The 25,728-nt window shown below is 39.5% G+C and overlaps 2 protein-coding genes across 8 annotated transcripts in view; both read left to right on the top strand.

The window, feature by feature from the left end:
- LOC139411251 (dematin-like) overlaps positions 1–18,916 on the top strand; it is a 74,049-nt gene extending 55,133 nt beyond the window's left edge. For 4 of the 5 annotated variants that reach the window (XM_071157293.1, XM_071157296.1, XM_071157295.1 and 1 more), the window contains 5 exons: positions 4,564–4,628; positions 5,713–5,761; positions 13,036–13,292; positions 15,285–15,365; positions 16,170–18,916. In XM_071157293.1, coding sequence (XP_071013394.1) covers positions 4,564–4,628; positions 5,713–5,761; positions 13,036–13,151 — 230 coding nt within the window. In that variant the 3' untranslated portion in view covers positions 13,152–13,292; positions 15,285–15,365; positions 16,170–18,916. Of the gene's footprint in view, positions 1–4,563; positions 4,629–5,712; positions 5,762–8,654; positions 9,832–13,035; positions 13,293–15,284; positions 15,366–16,169 lie in introns of those variants that run through there. The other variant, XM_071157292.1, reaches the window with a different exon arrangement.
- Positions 18,917–20,247: 1,331 nt separating this feature from the next.
- Positions 20,248–25,728, top strand: part of LOC139411252 (actin filament-associated protein 1-like 2) — a 96,056-nt gene continuing 90,575 nt past the window's right edge. Inside the window, exon 1 of one of the 3 annotated variants that reach the window (XM_071157297.1) lies at positions 20,248–20,449. In XM_071157297.1, the coding sequence (XP_071013398.1) occupies positions 20,434–20,449 (16 nt within the window). In that variant the 5' untranslated portion in view covers positions 20,248–20,433. The remainder of the gene's footprint in view (positions 20,450–25,728) is intronic. The other 2 variants (XR_011634586.1, XM_071157298.1) reach the window with 2 other exon arrangements.

The following is a 25,728-nucleotide window of genomic DNA, read 5'->3' on the forward strand; positions in this document are numbered from 1 at the left end:
AGGAAACTGAGGATGGCTCACAAACATTGTAGTTACTCCACAATAATAACCTAAATGACAGAGAAAAGAAGGAAATCTGTAGTTTTTTTACCCCAAAAACATCCTGTTTGCAATAAAGCACTAAAGTAAAACTGCAAAAGAATGTTCCAAAGAAATGTAGTTTCTGTCCTGAATACAAAGCATTATGTTTGGGTCAAACACAACACATCACTGAGTACCACTCTTCATATTTTCAAGCATGGTGGTGGCTACTTCATGTTATGGGTATGCTTGTCATCGGCAAGGACTAAGGATATTCTTTTTTTTGGGGGGGGGGGTCAAAGGAATTAGAATAGAGCTAACCACAGACAAAATCCTAGAGGGAAAAACCTGGTTCAGTCTGTTTTCTAACAGACACTGGGAGACAATTTCCCCTTTCAGCAGGACAGTAACCTAAAACACAAGGCCAAATATACACTTGAGTTGCTTACCAAGACGACATATAATGTTCCTGAGTGGCCTAGTTACAGTTATGACTTAAATCGTCTTGAAAATCTATGGCAAGACTTGAAAATTATCAACAAGGAACTGTACATAGCTAGAAGAATTTAAAAAATAGTAATGTGCAAATATTGTAAGATCCAGACTTACCCCAAAAGACTAATCGCTGCCAACAGTGATTCTAATATGTATTGACTCAGGGGTGTGAACACTTGTAAAGCAGATATCTAATTTACACATTTTCAATACATTTGCAAAAACGTCTAAAAAACTACACAACATACACTTAGTATTACTTTCTTAGCTACAGTATACATATCTCCCTGGCATATTACATAATTTATGCAGCAGCATACAATACATTTTTGGACTCACCTTGTTGTGCTGTGCTCACTTGAACAGGAAGGTGGCACGGCGGTCCTTTGTGAGCAAATTTTGTCGTCAAAGTCTGGTATTCTCTGCATTTACGGTGCTTTCAAATCAACTGGGAACTTGGGGGGAAAAAACAAGGTTGAATCATGATGATGTCATTGATCCTCAGGTCGTAGCACTACAAAGAGGCCGGATTTACAATTCCGAGTTGGATGACCGTTCAAAACGTATTTTCCCAGTCGGAGCTCGTTTATTCCAAACTTCCCAGTCATCTTCAACTCACTGAAGTCAAGTTTTCCCAGTTCCGAGTTAACAGTTGTTTTGAGCGCGGCACAAATCATGCTTCATTGACAGCATGGCCAATATTTATAATTTTAAACTTGGAAAAGAGACCCTTAATCCCAGATTTGGGACCACACAGCCACTCCACTGAATAGCAGGCAAGTGATTGCTTTGTAATCCTAGCAGTTAGCCAATGTCACTGATTCCTTCCAAACCACTCATTGTTGAATTTGCGATTTCCAACTTCTTGTGTAATGTTTATGTCCAATGGCCGATGAGCACCGATACGTTTTATCTATAATTTCTATTCATTATTTCTCGCCATATGACAAGGATTAAAAAGCATTTGCCAGTAGATTGTCTACTTGATTCATGATGATGACTGCTAGCTAAGATTTTGAAAGTATGATGTTGACATGATCAGTCCAATCAAAGCTACTGTACATATAACGTGATTTGACATCATTTCATCTGTGGCTAATGACCTTGAGCTTTGGATGAGCACTTCTAATGTAACTCTATGGTAGCACCCAAGGGGCTAGAATTTTGTACCTCTACCCATAGACTTGGCGGTGACATAGTCTCGCAATGAGTGACAGAACACTGAACCAATCACGGCGTGACACTCTGTATTTTCTGCTGGCTTGCCCCACCACCACAGAAAGCACTGAGCTAGGCTACATTTTGGAGCTGCCTTAATCAAGAAATCAAAAAAAGAGACCATGTTTGTATGCAGCTTTATTAACTCAATGATACATTGTTTGCAAACTGATATGTGACACTTATTAATGTTAAAATAACATGCAAAACAGGCAAGCCCCGTCTTGTTTTGAAAACAAGAAGTCACCACTGTTCAGGTGTATCATTAAAACAGGTTAATTTGCCCCACCAACCTTAGACAACGATACAGAAAGTCCTTAAATTGTGGAAACAAGTCAATCAAATCAATAATTGACAGAGACATGGTGGTGTAGGAGGAAAATGCTGTAAACCAACAGGTTGAGTTCAAATCCCAGGTGAGAAAATGTTGAATAATAATTACTATATTAATGAACATGCACAATGTTGTCGAAGTGTGTCAAATATGTACATTTAAAACACTGTGTATGAGTATCCCTGAACTTGCCAACAGACAAAAACAGCTGTGATTGGATCAGTGGTTCACCAATTAGGGGCTTGGCAACAGTAACATGGGGGGTGCTTCTTTGGGACCTTCAAGCTGCGTCCTGACAACTGATACACAGAAATGTTCTTGCAACGTTCCCATGAAATGTGTCTCGAACATTAATATCTTATCAACCATATTCTGTGTATGTTTGGTGGGATGTTGATGGAATATTCTCCTAACCCTTAGAAAACTGGACACAGGAATGTTCTTGCAACGTTCTCATGGAACATGTCTAGAAAATGTATATCTAATATTGTGAGAACATGGCAACCAATGTCCTGTGCATGTTTGGTTGGACGTTTGGTGGGACACGTGAATGTTCTTGCCACGTCCCATAAAACACATCTAGAACATTAATGTTGTACAGTATATTCTGTGAACATTGTAAAAATGTTATAGATAAGTTCTGCTTGACATTAAGGGAATGTTCTCCTAACTTTAACATCAAAACATGCTAAAAAGGTTCTCAGAAGGTTTTTGCTAATATAGATACAATGTTCCCCTAACTAATGGAAAACTGGAGACTTAAACATTAGAGGGAACATTAAGTTGTTAGCTGGGTATATTTTGGCCGAAGCTTTTGATACAGTAGATCATTCCATCCTTTGGGCCGGCTAAGGAATATTGGTGTCTCTGAGGGGTCTTCGAGCCTGGTTTGCTAACTACCTCTCTCAAAGAGTATAAAGTATAAAGTCAGAAAATCTGCTGTCTCAGCCACTGCCTGTCACCAAGGGAGTACCCCAAGGCTCAATCCTAGGCCCCACGCTCTTTTCAATTTACATCAACAACATAGCTCAGCCAGTAGGAAGCTCTCTCATCCATTTATATGCAGATGATACAGTCTTATACTCAGCTGGCCCCTCCCCGGATTTTGTGTTAAATGCTCTACAACAAAGCTTTCTTAGTGTCCAACAAGCTTTCTCTAACCTTAACTTTGTTCTGAACACCTCCAAAACAAAGGTAATGTGGTTTGGTAAGAAGAATGCCCCTCTCCCCACAGGTGTGATTACTACCTCTGAGGGTTTAGAGCTTGAGGTCACCTCGTACAAGTACTTGGGAGTATGGCTAGACGGTACAGTCCTTCTCTCAGCACATATCAAAGCAGCAGGCTAAAGTTAAATCTAGACTTGGTTTCCTCTATCGTAATTGCTCCTCTTTCACCCCAGCTGCCAAACTAACCCTGACCATCCTACTCATGCTAGATTACGTAGACATAATTTATAGATCAGCAGGTAAGGGTGCTCTCGAGAGGCCAGATGTTCTTTACCATTCGGCCATCAGATTTGCCACCAATGCTCCTTATAGGACACATCACTGCACTCTATACTCTGTAAAACTGGTCATCTCTGTTTACCCGTCGCAAGACCCACTGGTTGATGCTTATTTATAAAACCCTTTTAGGCCTCATTCCCCCCTATCTGAGATATCTACTGCAGCCCTCATCCTTCTGCCAGTCACATTCTGTTAAAGGTCCCCAAATCACACACATCACTGGGTCGCTCGTCTTTTCAGTTGGCTGCAGGTAGCGACTGGAACGAGCTGCAACAAACACTCAAACTGGACAGTTTTATCACAATCTCTTCATTCAAAACTCAATCATGGACACGCTTACTGACAATTGTGACTGTTTTGCGTGATGTATTGTTGTCTCTACCTTCTTGCCCTTTGTGCAGTTGTCTGTACCCATTCATGTTTGTAACATGTTTTGTGCTGCTACCATGTTGTGTTGCTACTAAGTTGTGTTGCTACCATGCTGTGCTGTCATGTATTGCTGCCTTGCTATGTTGTTGTCTTATAGGTCTCTCGCTATGTAGTGTTCTCTCTCTTGTCGTGATGTGTGTTTTGTCCTATATTTATAATGTTCTTTTTGAAATGTTTTATTTATTTTTTAATCCCAGCCCCCGTCCCTGCAGGACGTCTTTTGCCTTTTGGTAGACCGTCATTGTAAATAAGAATTTGTTCTTAAATGACTTGCCTAGTTAAATAAAGGTTAAATAAAAAAATAGAAATATATTCCTCAGTGCTTGGAGTAAGGTGAAGTTGCCCCTAGATGCTGATCTTGGATCAGTTTTGCATTTATCCCTCAAGGTTAAGGTTAGGATGGTGGAGGGAAGCTGATTCTAGATCTGTACAAGTGGCCTCTCAAGTGGCCAAGTGAAGATATGGGTTGTATAAAATACAGTATTCAATATCATCGCTTCTTGATTATACAATGCAGTGCCTATGATATTGATAGACATACATGTGATCTACATTCCTAGGGTCATCCTCCAATGCCTCCAAAAACATACATTTCCAAGCAACCAGTAGGAGTGGTCAGACCAGGGTGAGTAAGAGGGTGCAAAGCATCTGGGCCAGTTTTCACAAAGCGTCTCAGAGTAGGAATAACTGATCTAGGGTCAGGTCCCCACTCTCCATACATTTTTTCATTATGATTTTAAATACAAAACTGATCCTAAATCAGCACTATTGTGAGACACTTTGTGAACACCTGCCAGGGCCCGGTTTCACAAAAGCATGTTAAGGCTATGTTCATCGTTTGAACCTCCGTAGGAGCATTGTCAGATCTCCAAGCTGTTTCTCAAAACCATCATTACTGAAGTTGTTTTTGAAAACACTTGTTATTTAATGGCTGCCTCAGACCACTTTTGGAACAGCTTAGTATGTCGTTAGATGCTTTTTTGCCCTCACTTTATACACAGAAGATCTCCGCTAAACACAATCTTTGTCTTTCTGTGACCTCCAATAACTTGAAAACCGTGAGAACGGTTATTGGATGGTGAAAACCGAGATGATGATGAAAAACGAGATGACTGTATTAAAAGATACATCCAATAGACCTATATTTTCAAATGATATTGAAATCAATTTCATGTTAATTCAATGTAGTTTTATTTTGCTAATTGTATGCTACTGTCTGTAATTTTTGCCTCAATATATTTCATGATGAAATTATGCCAAATCTTGATTTAGTGCATTATTATAGGGTAATCATTAGAATAAGCCACCTCAATGTCCGTAGCCATAGGAGATAATATCTCTCTAGGAGCTGATCCGTTGGCAGTGTTGTGGAATACTTCTAATGTTAAGGTAAGATTGGAAAGGGAGAACGCTGATCCAAGAGCACTGCTTCCTTTCTTTTGATCCTATCGGTATCGACACAGGCCTCAACGATGCACAAATATTCTCTCTGCGTGGTCTTATGGGAAACGCATGCTACATCTTTGGCCATTGTAGGAAAAATGCATTGTTAAAACACTCGTAAACCTATGTTCCATCGCTGTCGGGAAACCGGGCCCTGGACATTATATCGCTGCTGACTGAAGTTCATAGCGTTATTCTAAATTGACTAACACCAAAACCAGTGTTTCTCACAGCACTTCTAATGGTTTGTTCCATTCTGCGTGTAGCTCCAGTCTGCCGAGTTCACCCAATCTGACAGTGACAAAGGAGGACCAGGTAAGGCCTGGTGGTTCAATATGATTGGTTGACTTCCTATACTGTTAAAATATCAGAACCCAACCAGTCATACAGATGTCGGATCTTAGTATGACCCACCTAGTCACAGGAGGAAAATAATCCTGCAGAAGGAGAATTTGAATGAATATTTAGAGTTGCCGCCAGGGAGCAGCTGGAAGCGGTGTTTGTAGGCTAAACAATAACTTAGACTACAAGTCCACTGGGAGTCCGTTCAAGTAGTGTGGTGGAATTATTGTAATCAAAAGGAGACTTTTAGATTTCTTCAAAACAATCCAACTTTATTATTTAATTACTGCAGTAATGGAGCTGGTCGGTAATCACCCCTGGAGGTGATTACTGAGAACTCAACGAGCTGGTTTGAGCCACAGCATCCTCCTTCAGTCTACATGACACACAACAGATGTATGGAATGGGTCACAAGGTTAAGATTTGTATGAAAGATACTTATAATTCACAGCAGACAGTATATCCTGTAAAAACAGTTCTCATTGTGTAGAGACCTGTGTCTGGCCCCCAAACTCCATACTGGAGCCATCTCTCCCTGGTACCCTATAGAACAGAAACATTAACTCATGCTCTGGAATGCGGTATCCCCAAAGACATCTTAAATCTCCTGTCAGTGTTATCTCCCAGAGGCCCACTTTCAGTTCACACAGACACAATATAGTTATAAGAACCCTCTATTATGTTGCATAAAACAACCATTTGATGCAATAAAAGTATTGTATAATAATCTTGTAATTTCCACCATATTAGCCAATGTAGGCTAGGTGCAGGCAACAGTGCGTCTCGTGAATTCTTATGTGGATTATAATCAATTGATATATTTGTAGGGGTAGATGTATTTTTAGTAAAGGGAAATAGGCAGAATAGGCAGAATAAATTGTTGGTTGCCTCAGTGCCTGTGTGCAGTTGCAGCCGCTGACCCTGGCACACATATGCCAGAGTCAGCATGGGTTTGAATCTGGCCCACTGCCCTTTACATTTCTGAGGAACTAGTACTTTTCTAGTTACTCACTGCAGGCTTTACTTGTACTCAAGTAATTTAGGAAGGAAGTTACTTACTTTTTAACTCAATTACATTTTACCAAATCACTTCAGGTACATAGATTTATATTATTATATTGTCGCTGTCAGATGAAAACCTTGTAACTCCAAATTTGGTGATTTTCATATTTTTACATTAATTTGTGTGATTGGTTCCCCTTTACGTCTCTGTATGAACAATTCACGCCCCTTGACAAATGAAATGTATGTACTATAGCTTTTCATCAAAATTCTTAAGTTCATTGGCTCTCAAAGTTGTCCGTCAAATCCCGTATCTCCACCACAGCTCTTGAAGTGAAGCGCAGGTCTTCACTCTTAAAACCTCTTAGAACCACCCATCCCGGATCCGGGAGAATTGTCATCAACAACGCTGAATAGCATAGCGCCACAGTCAAATAATATTACTAGGAAATATTCATATTCATGAAATCACAAGTGCAATATAGGAAAACACAGCTTAGCCTTTTGTTAATCCACCTGTCGTCTCAGATTTTGAAATTATGCTTTACAGCGAAAGCAATACAAGCGTTTGTGTAAGTTTATCGATTGCTTGACAAAACAATAAGTACTCCCAGTTAGACAACAAATGTTCCTTTTGTTCCATAAAGAGATTTTTTTATATCCAAATACCTCCGTTAGTTTGGTGCGTTATGCCCAGGAATCCCCCGGAAAGAGCAGTCATGACAACGCAGACAAAAATTCCAAATTATATCCATAATGTCAACAGAAACATGTCAAAAGTTTTTTATAATCAATCCTCAGGGTGTTTTTCATATCAACTTGGACAGTTGGCTTTTCACTGGGACCGGTAGTAACAATGGCCGCCTCTCTCTTTTGCGCACAAATCACTCTGAGAGCCCCCACCTATCCACTAACGCAATGTGGTCGTTCACGCTCATTCTTTAAAATAAAAGCCTGAAACTATGTCTAAAGGCTGTTGACACCTCAGGGAAGCCATAGAAAAAGGATTCTGGTTGATATCCCTTTCAATGGGCAATAGGGATGCATAGGAACACAGGGGTTTCAAAATAAGAGTCACTTCCTGATTGTATTTTTCTCAGGCTTTCGCCTGCAATATCAGTTGTTATACTCACAGACAATGTTTTGACAGTTTTGGAAACTTTTGTGTTTTCTATCCTAAGCTGTCAATTATATGCATATTCTAGAATCTGGTCCTGAGAAATAGGCCGTTTACTTTGGGAACGTTATTTTTCCAAACATAAAAATAGTGCCCCCCTTTTTGATACTCCTGAGGATATTTTTGATCGTAGGTTCAGAGGTAAGTTGCACTTTAATTACCTTCTGCCTTTGTAATATTATATGTTTCTCAGATATAATTCTGCTGTTGAAATTGTGTTTTGAGGGCGAGTGCAAATCAAATGGCTAGGTACTGTAACTAACCAGCTAGCTAGTTCACTTTGGGTAACCCAGAATCTGACTAAGTTGAATCTCCTGTTTTTAGCTCCCCATATGATCTCTGCTTGTTGGCTCACTAGCCACCTTGTCATTGGCATAAAGAGTGAACATCTTAATCAGATGTGTGTGGCAATAGCTAACTAGCTATCACATTAGGTTGCCACTAGATAATCTGTCTAAGCTAGCTGCAGTGTCAACCATGCAGCTAGCTAACGTTAGCTAGATCATCCGGTCAGTCCAGCACAGCATCCTCCCACTACTTTGCTCTCTCTCTCTCTCTCTCTCTCGTGCGTGTCTAAATGTAATTCCGTTTTTGTGACAGGGTCTATAAGCACATCTGTCAGTGTATCATCTCAGTAAGCTTTTTGTGCCATATACTAGAAATACATGTGTTTTTTTTTATATACAGTTTGTAGTGGCACAACCGAGGGGGAAGGTATAAATGGGCCTGCCAATAAAAGAAAAGACCCTTCAAAGTGGAAAGGAGAGGTTGAGATGAGAAGGAGGATGGAAGGTAAATCCTACCTTGGCAGGAAAAAGATGATTGAGTTGACTATGGCAATTGATTATTTACAGTATTACTTACATGATTCTTACCTGAATACCTACTTTGATGTTTAATTCCATGCTAAAATGTGTCTGATTTGCGTACTAGTAACATGATTGATAGTGACATTGACAGTGTTGTAAAGTATTTAAGTAAAAATACTTTAAAGTACTACTTAAGCAGTTTTTTTGGGGTATCTGTACTTTACTATTTATATTTTTGATTACTTTTACTTTTACTCCACTACATTCCTAAAGAAAATAATTAACTTTTTACTCCATACATTTGCCCTGAGGCCCAAAAGTATTTGTTACATTTTGAATGCTTAGCAAGAGAGAAACATTTTCCAATTCACGCACTTATCAAGAGAACATCCCTGGTCAACCCTACTTCCTCTGATCTGGCAGACTCACTAAATACTAATGCTTTGTTTGTAAATGATGTGTGTGTTGGAGTGTGCCCCTGGCTACTCGTAAATTTTAAACAAGAAAACCGTGCTGTCTGGTTTTCTTAATATAAGGATTGTGAAATGATTTATACTTTTGATACTTAAGTGTATTTTAAACCAAACACTTTTAGACTTTTACTCAAGTTGTATTTTACTGGTGACTTTCACTTTTACTTGAGTCATTTTCTATCAGGGTATCTTTACCCTAGTATTTCGATATTGATTCTTGTTTGACTGTTGCAACACATACCTGATCCTCCTTTATTTCCTTCTGAGTGAAAAATGAAACCTCACACTGGGTCTAAATCTTTTTAGTTGTCAAACACCATCACATGTATTTGAAATTATATTGGGAAATACATTTTCAGTAATGCTATTGAAATTATAAAATGATGTCTCGTACCATTGACCTTTTTTATGAAATTGATCACATTGATAGATTTTAAGTCAACTTTAAATAAGACTGTAATTGAAACTGTACAGTCTACAGACTTTGACAGTCTTATTTGGAGACTACCTGTGCTGGAGGACGTTTGCAAGATGGTGCTGGCAGGATTAAATAATAAATGAATGTCAAATCAATTGCACAAAGTTGTTGTCCTTTTTGTTTGCTGTCACCGTTTACCTTAAGGTGTAAAAAATGCAAACTAAATTTGTAACTAGTACTTAAGTCGTTTTCTGACCGGATACTTTTTTTTATACTTAAGAGTAGTTTCTTTTACTTGAATAAATTACAATCTAAGTAGCACTACTTTTCCTTAAGTACAGAATTTCAGTACTCTACCCACCTCTGCAAATTATACATAGCCTAACTATAAAATGTTGGCAAGCATCCACACCAGAGGAAAGTTTATCGTTCTACAGTAGGCGTACATCTGTCAAACAACTGATTACCCAAATCAGCTCATCAACTCAGCCAGGGAAACAAACAGTAGCCTATTGTTTTTTTTACACATTTTATTATGTGACAATGAATAGACTAAAGGGTAACATAAAAAATGTACCCTATTGAAATATAATTAAATAACAAGGGCCTATTGCAACCATCGATGGAACTAGATTATCACCAGTTGATGTCCCGTTAAACCATCAATATGTGCTAAATTCACCCACATAGCTGATCTCAATTGCAACCATTATTGGTCACCTCATTACCTCTCCCTAAAAGATGTCAGTGTTTGTTTACCTTAGTCAGAGATCTGTAAAATTACGAGATGCTCATGTCTCCGCACTAACAATGGGAGTTGTTGTCCAAAAGGCAGGAAAGGAAGGCAGGCAATAAGTCTCTAGGTCTGCATGTTAAGCCCATATAAACACATTGGGCTTATTCAGGACAGATTGTGTGTGAGAGTGAGCACTCTCACTCCGCCTCTTCCTCTCTGCCTTAGTCCTGCTTGCAACCAGTCTTTCAAGATATGTTCACCCTCTGATTGGTATTGTCATCAGAACAACAGTCTGTTCAAAAAAGGACGAAGGGTGATTAATCTATTTGACAAGTATTTGACAAAGGACTTCCTCTACTGTGGCTATTTACCCAACACTTTCTATGAATGGAAATATTGGTGTAACCTAGTAAGCCTACTGTGATTATTTTATTTGTTTCCTATTTATGTTATCCAAAAGTGTCTGGTGTGTGTTTGGTCATTTCTTACCAAGATCAGGGGTAAAATATCCCTGACTGTCCATATTTGAAATGTGCAACTAAAAGGTGTATCAGGGGGTTTGAGTTATTTGTGCCAGAAGGACATGGGCCAGAATCAAACCCATGCTGACACGGTAGACCTATGTGCGCACTGAAGGCATCGCCACTAACCACTAGACCACCACAGGCCATGGTTGAACAAACCTTTGACAGCTCATTTGTAACCTTAGGATACAATTCACACTTGTATGTCATAGCCTACTTGAGACCACTATATTTAGTGTTATTAAGCTATATAATGTGTATGGCTGCATTTCAAATACATTTTTGTACGGTGCATTCAAACGTATTCAGACCCCTTCCCCTTTTCCAAATTTTGTTACGTTACTGCCTTATTCTAAAATGTATTAAATGTTTGTTTTTCCTCATCAATATACACACAATACCCCATAATGACAAAGCAAAAACAGGTTTTTATACATTTTTTGCAAATGTATCAAAAAATAAACTGATACCTTATTTACATACGTTTTCAGACCTTTTGCTATGAGACTCGAAAATGAGATCAGGTGCATCCTGATCATCCTTGAGATGTTTCTACAACTTGATTGGAGTCCACCTGTGGTAAAATCATTTGATTGGACATGATTTGCAAAAGCACACAGCTGTCTACATAAGGTCCCACAGTTGACAGTGCGTGTCAAAGCAAAAAAACAAGCTATTAGGTTGAAGGAATTGTCTGTAGAGCTCCAAGACAGGATTGTGTCAAAGCAAAGATCTGTGGCACTGAAGGTCCCCATAAACACAGTGGCCTCCATTTTTAAATGGAAGAAGTTTGGAACCACTAAGACTCTTCCTAGAGCTGGCCTCCCCACCAAACTGAGCAATTGGGAGAGAAGGGCCTTGGTCAGGGAGGTGACCAAGAACCAGATGTTCACTCTGACAGAGTTCCACAGTTCCTCTGGAGATGGGAGAACCAATTAGGCCTTTATGGTAGAGTGGCCAGACGGAAGCCACTCCTCAGTAAAAGGCATATGACAGGCACCTAAAGACTTTCAGACCATGAGAAACAAGATTCTCTGGTCTGATGAAACCAAGATTGAACTCTTTGGCCTGAATGCCAAGTGTCACGTCTGGAGGGAACCTGGTACCATCCCTACTGTGAAGCATGGTGGTGGCAGCATCATGCTGTGGGGATGTTATTCAGCGGCAGGGACTGGGAGACTAGTCAGGATCGAGGGAAAGATGAATGGGGCAAAGTACAGAATGATCCTTGATGCAGAGTGCTCAGGACCTCAGACAGGGGGCGAAGGTCGACCTTCCAACAGAACAATGACCCTAAGCACACAGCCAAGACAATGCAAGAGTGCTTTGGGACAAGTCTCTAAATGTCCTCGAGTGGCCCAGCCAGAGCCCAGACTTGAACCCGATCGGACATCTCTGGAGAGACCTGTGTGCAGCGACGCTCCCCATCCAACCTGACAGAGCTTGAGAGGATAGGCAGAGAAGAATGGGAGATGCTCCCCAAATATAGGTGTGCCAAGCTTGTAGTGTCATACCCAAGAAGACTCGAGGCTGTAATCGGTGCCACAGGTGCTTCACAAGCATTTCGCTACACTCGCAATAACATCTGCTAACCATGTGTATGTAACCACATTTTTTTTATTTGAGTAAAGGGTCTGAATACTTTTGTAATATTTCTGGGTTTTATTTGTAATAAATTTACTAACATTTCTAAAAATCTTTTGTGTGTAGTTTGATGAGGAAAAAACAATTTGATCAATTTTAGAATAAGGCTTTAACGTAACAAAATGTGGAAGAAGTGAAGGGGGTCTGAATACTTTCAGAATGCACTGTACATTTGAATGTTGCAGTAATAGGACCTAGGCCTAGCGTTTGAGCGAGTGAGAGAGAATATTATTTGATAGCAGGCCTGATCCCAATGACTCGACTACCCCCGCATGGAGATAAAGAGAACTGATCATTTGTATGCAATCATGAGGCTCATTAGAATGTCCTGATGCAGCAGGACAATTCTCCACAAGAAAGAGTGATCATCTTATTATCCGACATCTGTATGTAAGCATTTAAAGCATGAAACCGTGGACTGTATGTCAAGCACATTCTAACGCAGCATTTCTCTTTCTCCACAGGCCTCCAGGTAAGAATGTTTGTACCAATGTCATCTGAAAACATGATATTAATCTTGTGTCGAGAGCCATTTGTCTACATTTGGATCAAAACATTTTGCCATCTTGATTTACACTGATGTGAATACTGTGTATGGTTAGTTCATTGTGTGTAACATGTTAACAGTTGTGCTGTTTTGGCTGTTGTAATTTAGAATGGAGATTCTCAGAGAGGAAGAATGGACAGGGGAAACTCACTGCCAAGTGTGCTGGCTGAGAAGGTCAGGACGTCTGCTGTTTAACATCCATTTCTGATCAGACTTGAAATGCTAGAAATGTGTTTTCCCTAATGTTGATCTGTTTTTCCACTATTCTTATAATTGCATAAGTACAATAAGCAGTCTTTAATGTCGCTACAAACCTATCCATATCTTTACAATTCAGAAGGACATCTGTAGATACAGTGCCTTGCGAAAGTATTCGGCCCCCTTGAACTTTGCGACCTTTTGCCACATTTCAGGCTTCAAACATAAAGATATAAAACTGTATTTTTTTGTGAAGAATCAACAACAAGTGGGACACAATCATGAAGTGGAACAACATTTATTGGATATTTCAAACTTTTTTAACAAATCAAAAACTGAAAAATTGGGCGTGCAAAATTATTCAGCCCCTTTACTTTCAGTGCAGCAAACTCTCTCCAGAAGTTCAGTGAGGATCTCTGAATGATCCAATGTTGACCTAAATGACTAATGATGATAAATACAATCCACCTGTGTGTAATCAAGTCTCCGTATAAATGCACCTGCACTGTGATAGTCTCAGAGGTCCGTTAAAAGCGCAGAGAGCATCATGAAGAACAAGGAACACACCAGGCAGGTCCGAGATACTGTTGTGAAGAAGTTTAAAGCCGGATTTGGATACAAAAAGATTTCCCAAGCTTTAAACATCCCAAGGAGCACTGTGCAAGCGATAATATTGAAATGGAAGGAGTATCAGACCACTGCAAATCTACCAAGACCTGGCCGTCCCTCTAAACTTTCAGCTCATACAAGGAGAAGACTGATCAGAGATGCAGCCAAGAGGCCCATGATCACTCTGGATGAACTGCAGAGATCTACAGCTGAGGTGGGAGACTCTGTCCATAGGACAACAATCAGTCATATATTGCACAAATCTGGCCTTTATGGAAGAGTGGCAAGAAGAAAGCCATTTCTTAAAGATATCCATAAAAAGTGTCGTTTAAAGTTTGCCACAAGCCACCTGGGAGACACACCAAACATGTGGAAGAAGGTGCTCTGGTCAGATGAAACCAAAATTGAACTTTTTGGCAACAATGCAAAACGTTATGTTTGGTGTAAAAGCAACACAGCTGAACACACCATCCCCACTGTCAAACATGGTGGTGGCAGCATCATGGTTTGGGCCAGCTTTTCTTCAGCAGGGACAGGGAAGATGGTTAAAATTGATGGGAAGATGGATGGAGCCAAATACAGGACCATTCTGGAAGAAAACCTGATGGAGTCTGCAAAAGACCTGAGACTGGGACGGAGATTTGTCTTCCAACAAGACAATGATCCAAAACATAAAGCAAAATCTACAATGGAATGGTTCAAAAATAAACATATCCAGGTGTTAGAATGGCCAAGTCAAAGTCCAGACCTGAATCCAATCGAGAATCTGTGGAAAGAACTGAAAACTGCTGTTCACAAATGCTCTCCATCCAACCTCACTGAGCTCGAGCTGTTTTGCAAGGAGGAATGGGAAAAAATGTCCGTCTCTCGATGTGCAAAACTGATAGAGACATACCCCAAGCGACTTACAGCTGTAATCGCAGCAAAAGGTGGCGCTACAAAGTATTAACTTAAGGGGGCTGAATAATTTTTGCACGCCCAATTTTTCAGTTTTTGATTTGTTAAAAAAGTTTGAAATATCCAATAAATGTTGTTCCACTTCATGATTGTGTCCCACTTGTTGTTGATTCTTCACAAAAAAATAGTTTTATATCTTTATGTTTGAAGCCTGAAATGTGGCAAAAGGTCGCAAAGTTCAAGGGGGCCGAATACTTTCGCAAGGCACTGTACTGTACATTAATGTTTACATCCCAAATGGCACTCTATTCCCTATATAGTGCACTAGTGGACTATGTAGGGGAAAGGGTGCCATTTGGGACACATCCAATGGCAAGCTTTGTGCTGACAGTATAAGCCTCTATAGATGCAGAGTTATGGCTTTGACCTTCCTTCTGAGATGGCTGACCAATTTTTCCATAGATATATCCATATGAAATGCTCCTAGTGACCCACAGGAGAAGGAATAAACTCCCACCAGGAGTAGACAGGATGAGACTGGAGGTAGGATCAGTACTCCCTTGCTTTACATCTCTAGAATAACTTAATTGTGCAAACCGCTGGCCATGTCGTTTAACACATTAGTTACAGTTAGGGTATTGGGTGTAGGGTTGCCTCTAGTTGCTAATCTTGGGTCAGTTTTGCCTTTTCTTCACTAATGGTTAAGGTTTGGATTGGGGGAGGGGAAGATGATGCTAGATCTGTACCATGGTAAACTTAACCCCGGAGCCGGTTTTGTGATGTGGAGCATGTACAGGTAACTGCCAAAATAAAGAGAACACCAACATAGTGTCTTAATAAGTGGGCCACTACGAGCCAGAACAGCTTCGATGTATCTTGGCATAGATTCTACAAGTGATTGGAACGCTATTGGAGGGATGCAACACCTTTCTTCCAGGACAAATGCCATAATTTGGTGTTTTGTTGATGGTGGTGGAAAATACTGTCTCAAGGGCCACTCCAGAATCTTCCATAAGTGTTAAATTGGGTTGAGATCTGGTGACTGAGAAGGCCATGGCATATGGTTTACATTATTTTCATGCTCATCAAACCATTCAGTGCCCTGTGGATGGAGCCATTGTCACCCATAGCCATGGTAGACAAAATAATGTCCTGGCCAGCATTTTTTATACATGACCCTAAGTATGATGTGATGTTAATTGCTTAATTACCTCAGGAACCACACCTGTGTGGAAGCACCTGCTTTCAAAATACTTTATCATCATTTACTTGCATTTTCATTATTTTGGCAGTTACCTGTAGATTGTGAAGTCTGTCTGATATATGATCTGGCCATCTCCTTTGTAGAGGCATCTGTCCATGGAGGAATTCCAGAATCTATTTGGGATGCCCATTGAGGAATTTGATCGCCTCTCCCTCTGGAAGCGGAATGACTTGAAGAAGAGGGTTTCCCTTTTTTAGTGAGGAGATCTACCTACACATCAAAAGCCACCACACTTCCTTGGGAAATTAGATAAACATAAACTGTCCAATGCAACAACCCAGGAAGGGAGATTCAATTAATGTCTGTCATATCTTTGCCAAATTGGATGCTTTGAATCCCCATTCCTTATATCAACTCTATAACAACTCTATAAAGGGTCAGAGCCTTCATATACACTTGAATTGTAGTTGCAGCAGCAGAGAAGAAACCTAATAAGAGGACAGAGGCTTGGGCCAAGTAGAGATTTCATGAAGTCTTTGTATTTGGTCCGTACTGACAGGCCCACCAAAAGAGTTAGATTGGACTGCCCACATATATACCTACAGTAAGCTGTTTTACTGCTAATCAAAGTTATGGATGGCTAATTCTCAGTTACTAGAGCACTGCCACATGTGAAGCCATATCAATTTATTAATTAAACCACAAATACCAATAACATGTTTTCATTTATAGAATTGGAGCACTAGATGGATGCCTCAATTTCAATGCACCTTGAAAAATTCCCTATTTCAAAATACAAACATTGCACTAAGCTGAATAGTCCACTTATTTTTTTAAATAAATAACAATTTGAAGTGTAAATTAATCATTTGTAAATCAATAGTTAAAGTTTTTTAAGGTGTGCTGGTTTAGAGACTATTGTGTCCCAAATGGTACTTTGTTCTCATGTAGTACAAACTTTTTGACCAGGGCCCACAGGGCTCCCATAAGGCTCTGGTCAAAAGTAGTGGACTACATAGTGAATAGGGTGCCATTTGTGATGCACAATACAATCTGTCAGACTCAGTCACTCTACACATCAGGTGTAGATTTATAGAACATAAAACCTTATCTCCAAGATGTCTGCATCTTAACCCTATCCAGACATGCAAACATACAAATGATCAAAATCATCCACGACATATAGCCAATATAGGTTTCTTACTGAATGATTGTCTAAACAGTACATATTGCCCACTTGAAAAAAAGTGTGCTCTTATTATTTTACTACTGGTATGTTGGATGAAGTGCAGTTTTCCTGTTTTAAAAGGTGAGAACATTAAGGAGTATTCATAGGCTAAATTAGCTTCAAAATCTTGTTGGACGCTTACCTTTACAACACTGGCCACTGCCCTGTTTATATATATCAAGTTTGTACACCACTCCAGAAGGGTTTTAGACATGTTGCTTTTGTGACCAAATAATGTACAGCTATTTTTTATTAGAAAAAAAATCCTTTCATGTATCAATACAAGAATGTAGGGTAAATAAACACATTCATCATTAAAAAGAAGGAAGATAACCACCTCCCTTACAAATGCACTACATTGGAATGAGGACAGGAGGACAATGGACTAGGAGGGTCACCACTGGGGGGAGTTGAGAGCAAGAGACACAAAGGGCTGCTTCCTGTGTTCCGCTATGACCACATCAACCTCCATATTGGACTGAAGCAGTGGCCGGGTGGAGGTGTGGCCTCTTATACCCCCTAACTGACAATGTCATGGCACAAAAAAACAAAAACAAATCTTGGATGGATGTAGGCTAAAGGACTCAGAGGCCAGCCTTTTTGTCCACTTTCCCTGTGCCTTGAATGCTACAGTCGAGTTCTTCCCAAATGGCACCCTATTTGGTATATAGTGCACTACTTTTGACCAGGGCCAATAGGACTCTGGTCAAAAGTAGTGCACTATTTAGGTGTACTATAAGTAGTGCACTATATATTGTGCCATTTGGGACATAGTTACAGTGTGGAGCCTGTTAAGGTCCTGGTCAGGTCTCACTCCAGTCATTTTTCTTATCATCAGGTGAGGTGGTAGCAAAGACACTGTCACAAAATGTTTTGAGTTGGCACACATCTGATGTGCCTCTAGAGCCCCAACTAGGGATGTATGAAAGTCAACCATGGAGCATCAGTGTATTCTATCTAAGAACATTTTTGAGTGGTCATTGCACATATCCACTTTGTGACTGCTTTGCTTTTGGTTTTAGTTCTGCCTGTGTTTTTTGAAAGACAAGGGGCCCGGAAGGATTGCATTATGAACAAGCCCTTGAGCTGGAAACTGTTCACTCGATGGTGAGGGTAATAGACAATCTTCTAGATTCCATGCTCCAGTATATAATATTGATGACATTATCTTTACCAATGGGATACCTGACTGAGGATACACCCTATTCATAATGCTTTCAAATGCTCTCACTGTATCAAGCACTCTCATGGTAGTTAAGACATTGTCACAGCATCATCTAAGCTTATCTTCATGCTTTGTATGTGAAAGTGGGCTGGGGAAAACATTTAAGGAAATATTGAGTTAGAGTGATTGGTTTGTACCTCACTTCCTAGGTTTTTTGAATCTGTAAGTCATTAAAATACTGAGTTTTTTTTATGTAGTTTTAGATTAACCTGATTTGATATAATATAATGACGAAAGTGTATATGATTGATTAGTACCATTGCAAGATTGAGCTCAGATATTGTACATTATTTTGTGTATTCTGATGCAACTAGGGTGCAAAACATACACAGCAATGAATGCACACAAGCATATTTTCTCATTTAAACTAAGGTGAAAGAGGACTGAAATGATCAATGGTGAGTGGAAATAAAATGCATTTTTTGGTTTGAGGAAAATGTCTTTTCCATCTTTGTGTAGGCTATATATTGTTGGTCGTTGGCATCTCCAGTATGGGTAATTTGAAACATTTTTGCTATGTCTGGCCTTAACTTAAAAGGAGAGTTTACCCAAATTACAAAATTACATTAATTTCCTTACCCTGTAAGCAGTCTATGGACAATGTATGACAGCAATCCATGCTTTGGTTTTGTTTACCTGGCCACTGTTTCAAATACTAACTTTGTAGCATTCGTGGCACATATCCAATGGAAGTCAATGGGAAAAATATTCACGTATTCACACTTCATGTGCAAATCATCCTAAAGTATTAAATAAAATGATTTTTGTACCTCAATTAAGTTACTTAGCAATGATTTGGACATGAAGTGTGAAAATGCTTATGTTGTCCCCATTGACTTTTATTGGATTTGTGCCACAAATGCACAAAAGAAAACAGGTAAACAAAACCAAACCAAAGCAAGGATTGCTGTCATACCTTGTCCATAGAATGCTTACAGGACAAGGAAACCAATATGTAATTTTGTCATTTGGGTGAACTATCCATTTATCTTTACTTAACACACACATGCACACGCACACACGCGTCATGCCCATAGGGGGCACCTGCCCCCTCAGATTTGTAATTAGCCACTAGCCACCTATATATTTTATGAAGTCGGCTTTAGCTAGCCCAGATAGGTTCCCAATCTTCCAACCTCATAACTAGATACCAATAAGCCATTTCAGGCTATCAATAAAGTTAGAGTAGATTGCTTGTCTAACTTTTTGCTGGCAAACCTGCTGGCAAAAGTGGTAGACTTTAGAAAAGCAATCAATTACTAAATGTACTGAATAAGCATAACCTTCCTTTCAATCTTTTACCCAGATTTTAGCAGAGCTGTAGAGAAGCATATCTTGCCCCCCCCCCCCCCCCTGCCCCCCAGGAGGATACAGTCAGGAGGATACAGACAGCTCAAGAGGAATGCTTAGAAATGTAGAACAATACACATATAGGATACAGTCAGGAGGATACAGACAGCTCAAGAGGAATGCTTAGAAATGTAGAACAATACATATATTTTTGACATAGAATTAAGCATAATGATTATCGCTCTAGATTGCAGGGAAAGCTATTTCAGGTGTTTGAAAAATGCTAAATTCTCCAACTTCAGGATATCATCCCCTAGCCATCCTCACATACTTTATGCTCCCTCAGATTTTGGGGGTGTATGACCCACCCATCACACACACACACATACACACACGCCACCTCCACAGTGGTCCTCCGCCCCTAGTGGTCGCTTTATGTAGATTTTTTGCAAAAGTGAGAAGGGGAGTGACTTTTCTTATGGTTTTTGCTGGTCGACGAGTTGAGCTGGAGTTTCACTGTTGACTAGCCTAGTCTCATCACCTCAACCTATAGAACCTCAAGCTAAGACATTGTCGTCGGAGAGAACAGTGGCTCATATTGGACACAGCTATGATATCGGGGGGGAAAATAAACTTCCCAGGGACGCTTTGAGCATTTCCAGGGATGGACAAACAAAAAGGTAGGCTGAACATCAGTGGGATGCAAGGGGACTATCCATTTATCCAATAAATACAGACAGCAATACCTAACCATGGGCATTCATTGCACCGATTTGTTTTTGTTAAGTAGGCTACCAGGATACGAGGTTTAAACGTGCTAGTAAATTCTCTTCCAAGCTGTATTCATTTTGATCAACATCTAGCCTACCTGACATGACTTAGGGGCTATCACTTTGTTATTATATGCATAACCTTTAGGTCTTCAAGTAGGTTAACTGATTGGGATATAACGCAGGCTACTAGCCTATATATTACTATGATATTACATAAATGCATATACATTTTTTCCACGTTGTGGCATTTTCTTTGCGCGCAACAGTGCAGCCGCAATGCTACAAAATGTAGCGAAGAGAAATGTGATACTAGAGCCCTGCTCTTCCTGTTTAACATCAGTGCGCACCACCTGCATAATTAGGCCAACAGTTAATAATCAGTCCATGAATTTAGCTATTTGGAATTTAGTGACACTAGACTCATTGGCTAATGCAGGAAGTTTTATTGACGCCATGGAAGTCCAAAAAAAGAGCTAATGTGAGTGACCCTGAGTCCATCGTGTTTTTCAGTGAGATAATGTGACTCAGTGGTTTCTATCATGGAATAGCAGGAAGAAAAGCAATCGGAAATACCCTACTCTGTTTTCCCAACAACTACGAAATCTCCAGAGAGAAAAACCAGTAGGATTGTTTATTTTAAGGGTAAAGTCTGGCCCATTTAAATTCTCAAGGAGTTAAAGGAGTTCTCAGAAGCACTGAAGCAACTTGTTTTACCTTGAATTAACAGGCTTTTTATTTAGCTTTCAGTGCTCCAAAACTCACCCTGTTTGGAAACAAAATTACATCATGGATAATATTACATCCTGACCAGACACATGGCCTGCATCTCTTTCACTGCTCCACAAATGCTAATCAGAGCAGCTTTTTCTCTTCACCGCTTTCCTTCTACCCAATTGCTGTCATTATCTGGTCACCACTGGATGAAAAGGAAAACAAGCGCAGGCTCTCCACCCAAAACAGACAAGCTGCAAGACACACTCACCCACTCACATTCTGTCTTCTCTCTGTCCCTCTCTCTCTCGCACACACAAATTGCATTTGGGTGGCATTAAACACTTCAGCCTTTCTTCAGTCTTGACCAGAAATAGACTTTACCCATGAAATTCAACATTCACACAGCTTGAGTGAATTGTTCTTAAGGTAGGTGATTGTGTACAGCTTAAAGCCATCATGCCAAAGCTGACAGTCTGTCAGCCATTGCCCCATAGCCACAGATTGTATATATTGCTGATCTCAGTTTTGATCATGTGTACATATGTGTGGCAAACACACAGCAACTTCAAAGGCTGCAGTGCCAAGCCCATAGCAGCCCAGGAACAGGATGTTGTGTTGATGGTAGGATAGAGACCTCTTTAATTTAGGAGATCAACATTCCTCATTAAGACACATCTACTTTTCACCATCTTGCCGCTTCTAAAGAGCACGCATACACACACACACACCTCAACCCACTCCACCGACCCCAATACAGAGTCCCTCATTTAGAGACTAGGCACAACAGAGCAGGAACTCTTCTGTCACCATTGAATACTTTTCATAGCTTTACATCAACAACACATGAATGTCCTACCATAGCTTTAGCCCAGGCATAGTCATTGCGTGTAATCAAAAATAATGTGTTGTGTTTTCCTCAGTCAGCTGAATGTGCCGCTTAGTTCATAGAACCTTGGTTATGTGAGTAACCCCAGAGTAGCCTTATTAGTGGCTGGGACAAACAAAGCGGGAAAAGTGGATTATAGCGCTTCTGGCGCATCTCAAAATCGTTTCCTTCCTATGAATTTGGCTCTGGAATTTAAGGAGCTATTAGCAACTATAACCACATCCCTGAAAGCCAGGACTCTCAGGAACACGTACATGTCTTCTGTTTCCACCTACGACACAAGCTGTGCAGAATAACTGAGGGAAATTAACTGATCATAAATAAGATTGTTTGATGATCATCCCTGATGTTTTTCTGAACTTTCCAATAGCTTTCTAATGTATTTCAATCACTCCAAATCAAACTTCCTTCAGACAGAAATTTGCCATTACCTGATTTGACACACACAACTGTTTAAAAGTTTTAGAACACCTACTAATTAAAGTTTTTTTTGTTTTGTTAAATTTGCACTATTTTCTACATTGTAGAACAATGGTGAAGACGTCAAAACGATGAAATAACATATGGAATCATGTAGTAACCACAAAAGTGTTAAACAAATCAAAATCTATTTTATATTTGTGACGCCCTGACCTTGGAGATCCCTGTTTATTCTCTATATTTTGGTTAGGTCAGGGTGTGACTAGGGTGGGTACTCTAGTTTTTGTATATCTATGTTTTCTTTTTCATTGTTGGCCTAGTATGGTTCCCAATCAGAGGCAGCTGTCTATCGTTGTCTCTGATTGGGGATCATACTTAGGCAGCCCTTTTTCCCACCTTCAGTTGTGGGATCTAGTCTTTGTTTGGTTGCATGTATTTTTTCACGAAGAAGCTTTTCTTTCGTTGTATTGTTCATTGTTTTTTTGCTGGTTCACATTTTAATAAAATATGATGAACTCAAATCACGCTGCGCCTTGGTCTACCCTTAACGACGAACGTTACAATATTTGAGATTATTCAAATAGCCACCCTTTGCCTTGATGTCAGCTTTGTACACTCTTGGCATTCTCTCAAACAGCTTCACCTAGGTGTTCTAAAACTTTTGACCGGTAGTGTATCTTGTGCTATAACTTTCATTGAAATAATGTCAATAAGGTCAAATTCTAAAGATTCATCAAATGATATTGCACATTTGTTTTTGATACCCAATTGTCCTAAAATAGAGAATTGGATAATGAAATAGCTTGATGGTTCATGTTAATAGACTCTTAAATATCATGTATAAACCCATTTAATATAACGTCTGAGTCAATTTGACTTTGTGACCCCCCCCCAGACCCCGTTCTTTGAATGGTATGGCAGGTCGCCCAGTGATTTTGCTTTACAAAAGTGATTCCCTCAGAAATGTTTGTGACTACCACTGCTTTAGTCCCTTATTTTACATTGTGGAGTGGAGGTCTCAAGCATTTTTAAATGTGGAAAATGCTACCAGTTTAAAGCAGCATTAGTTTTGTAAATATATAGTTGAAAAGCTCCCACTTGAAAACATGACTTATGTATAATGAACTTCAAAGTCCACGGATTTAGCATATTCTGTCAATAGTCTCTCTGTGTGGTTTGAAATGAATGGTCACCTACTTTGAAGACCAGAAACAACAGGGCCAGTGATCTCAATGCAAATTAAAAAAGTTTTCCTCAAGCCTTGTACACCTCTGGGATGGTTTCAGTGAACAATCCTTCAGGGCCTGTATTTATAGTGGGAGTACTGATCTAGGAACAGTTTAGCCTTTTAGATCATAATATATACGATTACATGGGGGAACTGATCCTAGATCAGCACTCCTACTCAGATACTTTATGAATACTGGCCAATGTTTCCCCTTCCAAAAAACACCACATTTGAAAATAACGTGGTTTTCAGAAACGTGTGTAGTTTCATGTGTGTTTTTCCCTCTTCTGAAGATGTGTGATGTGTATGACGACATAGTGCACAGAAAAAAACCTTTTGCGGTTAAATTCCCATGTAGTGAATAAAACATACAAGTTAAATGGGTTTCCATTACCTTTTCAACTATACTGATGGTTTTCTCACAAAAATACATGTTCTGTTTCCATCAGGCCTGATATGAAATGTTTTATCCAAAGTATCTTACTTACATAAAAAGGTTGGAAACGTGGTTACTACAAAAAAAATTGCATCACTATTATTCTACAATGTAGAAAATAGTCAAAATAAAGAAAAACCCTTGAATGAGTAGGTGTTCTAAAATCTTTGACCGGTAGTGTATACAGAACAGAATGAGGTATAAACAAACAATATTTATTGAATATAATATTTTCTATAGAATCTTAAGATAAGTGAATATTAACATTAACATAAATAAGAAATTGTGTTAAATATAAATGTAGAAAATAATAAAATAAGACTGAGCTTTGGCTCGGCTGCCTTGTAATGATGCACCGATATGACATTTTTGGCCGATACCGATATCCAATATTTTCCTTGCAAAAGAAACCCGATACCGATAACCGATATTAAACAGTTTTGCAGCCTTTTAAAGCATTCTATTACAGTTAAATAGTTAACACACACATGGACTCAACAGTCTAAGGCACTGCATCTCAGTGCAAGAGGTGTCACTACAGTCCCTGGTTCGAATCCAGGCTGTATCACATCCGGCCGTGATTGGGAGTGCCATAGGGTGGCGCACAATTGGCCCAGCCTCGTCCTGTTTTGGCCGGGGTAGGCCGTCATTGTAAATAAGAATTTGTTCTTAGCTGACTTTCCAAGTTAAATAAAGGTTACACACACACCACACTGACCAAAAAGTTATTTTGTTGGCATTTACATATGTCCCCATTACCAGTCTAACATAATCAAAACCTATTTCTTTCACTTACTTACTGTGCTGTTTCGTTGTTCATTTGTTCAGTCGTTTCATTCTCAACCAGGATTTCTATAGAACGGCGTTTGGGTCTTTGTATGTCAAAAAAGGTACATGTGAAATAAAACTATTTGATGTGTCAAATAAGCTTGTTGACCAATCAGGACCTGAATATGACTGCACGTCACATAATAATTTAACCCGCTCATAATCTTTTTACAGATTGACGACACTATCACTCGTATTTCATATGTCACAGCGATTGATACTGGTAAAGTTGTCTTGCGCACCTACAGTGCTGGTCATAAAAAAAAGCTAGCTAGTTCATGGATGCAAACAATGCTCTTCCCTAAAAGCATAACAACTATATAGCTAGGTGTCATCATCTAAAATAACCTTAATTTATAAGACAGTTCTTATTTGATTGATGGTGGTTGGACCCATCTATGTGAAGCTAGCAACAATAAGGATTAGCCACAATAGTGGACTTTGCGGTTAGCCTTCAAAATAAAAGTATGTCATTGACACTGATGCAAATTAATACAAATATTAGATTTATGCCATAATTGAATAGATTATGCAAAACGAGGTTGGAATGTTGTTATATAAAATCAACAAAAGACAACAATTAGTTCATTTGACAAAAATCTGTTGAAATCAAATTGGATGTTTTGTACTTTAGAATTGCATTGGGGGCATACTTATTTCACTGTACAACCTTA

This window comes from Oncorhynchus clarkii, chromosome 6, assembly GCF_045791955.1.
Source record: "Oncorhynchus clarkii lewisi isolate Uvic-CL-2024 chromosome 6, UVic_Ocla_1.0, whole genome shotgun sequence".
Classification (NCBI taxonomy): Eukaryota; Metazoa; Chordata; class Actinopteri; order Salmoniformes; family Salmonidae; genus Oncorhynchus; species Oncorhynchus clarkii.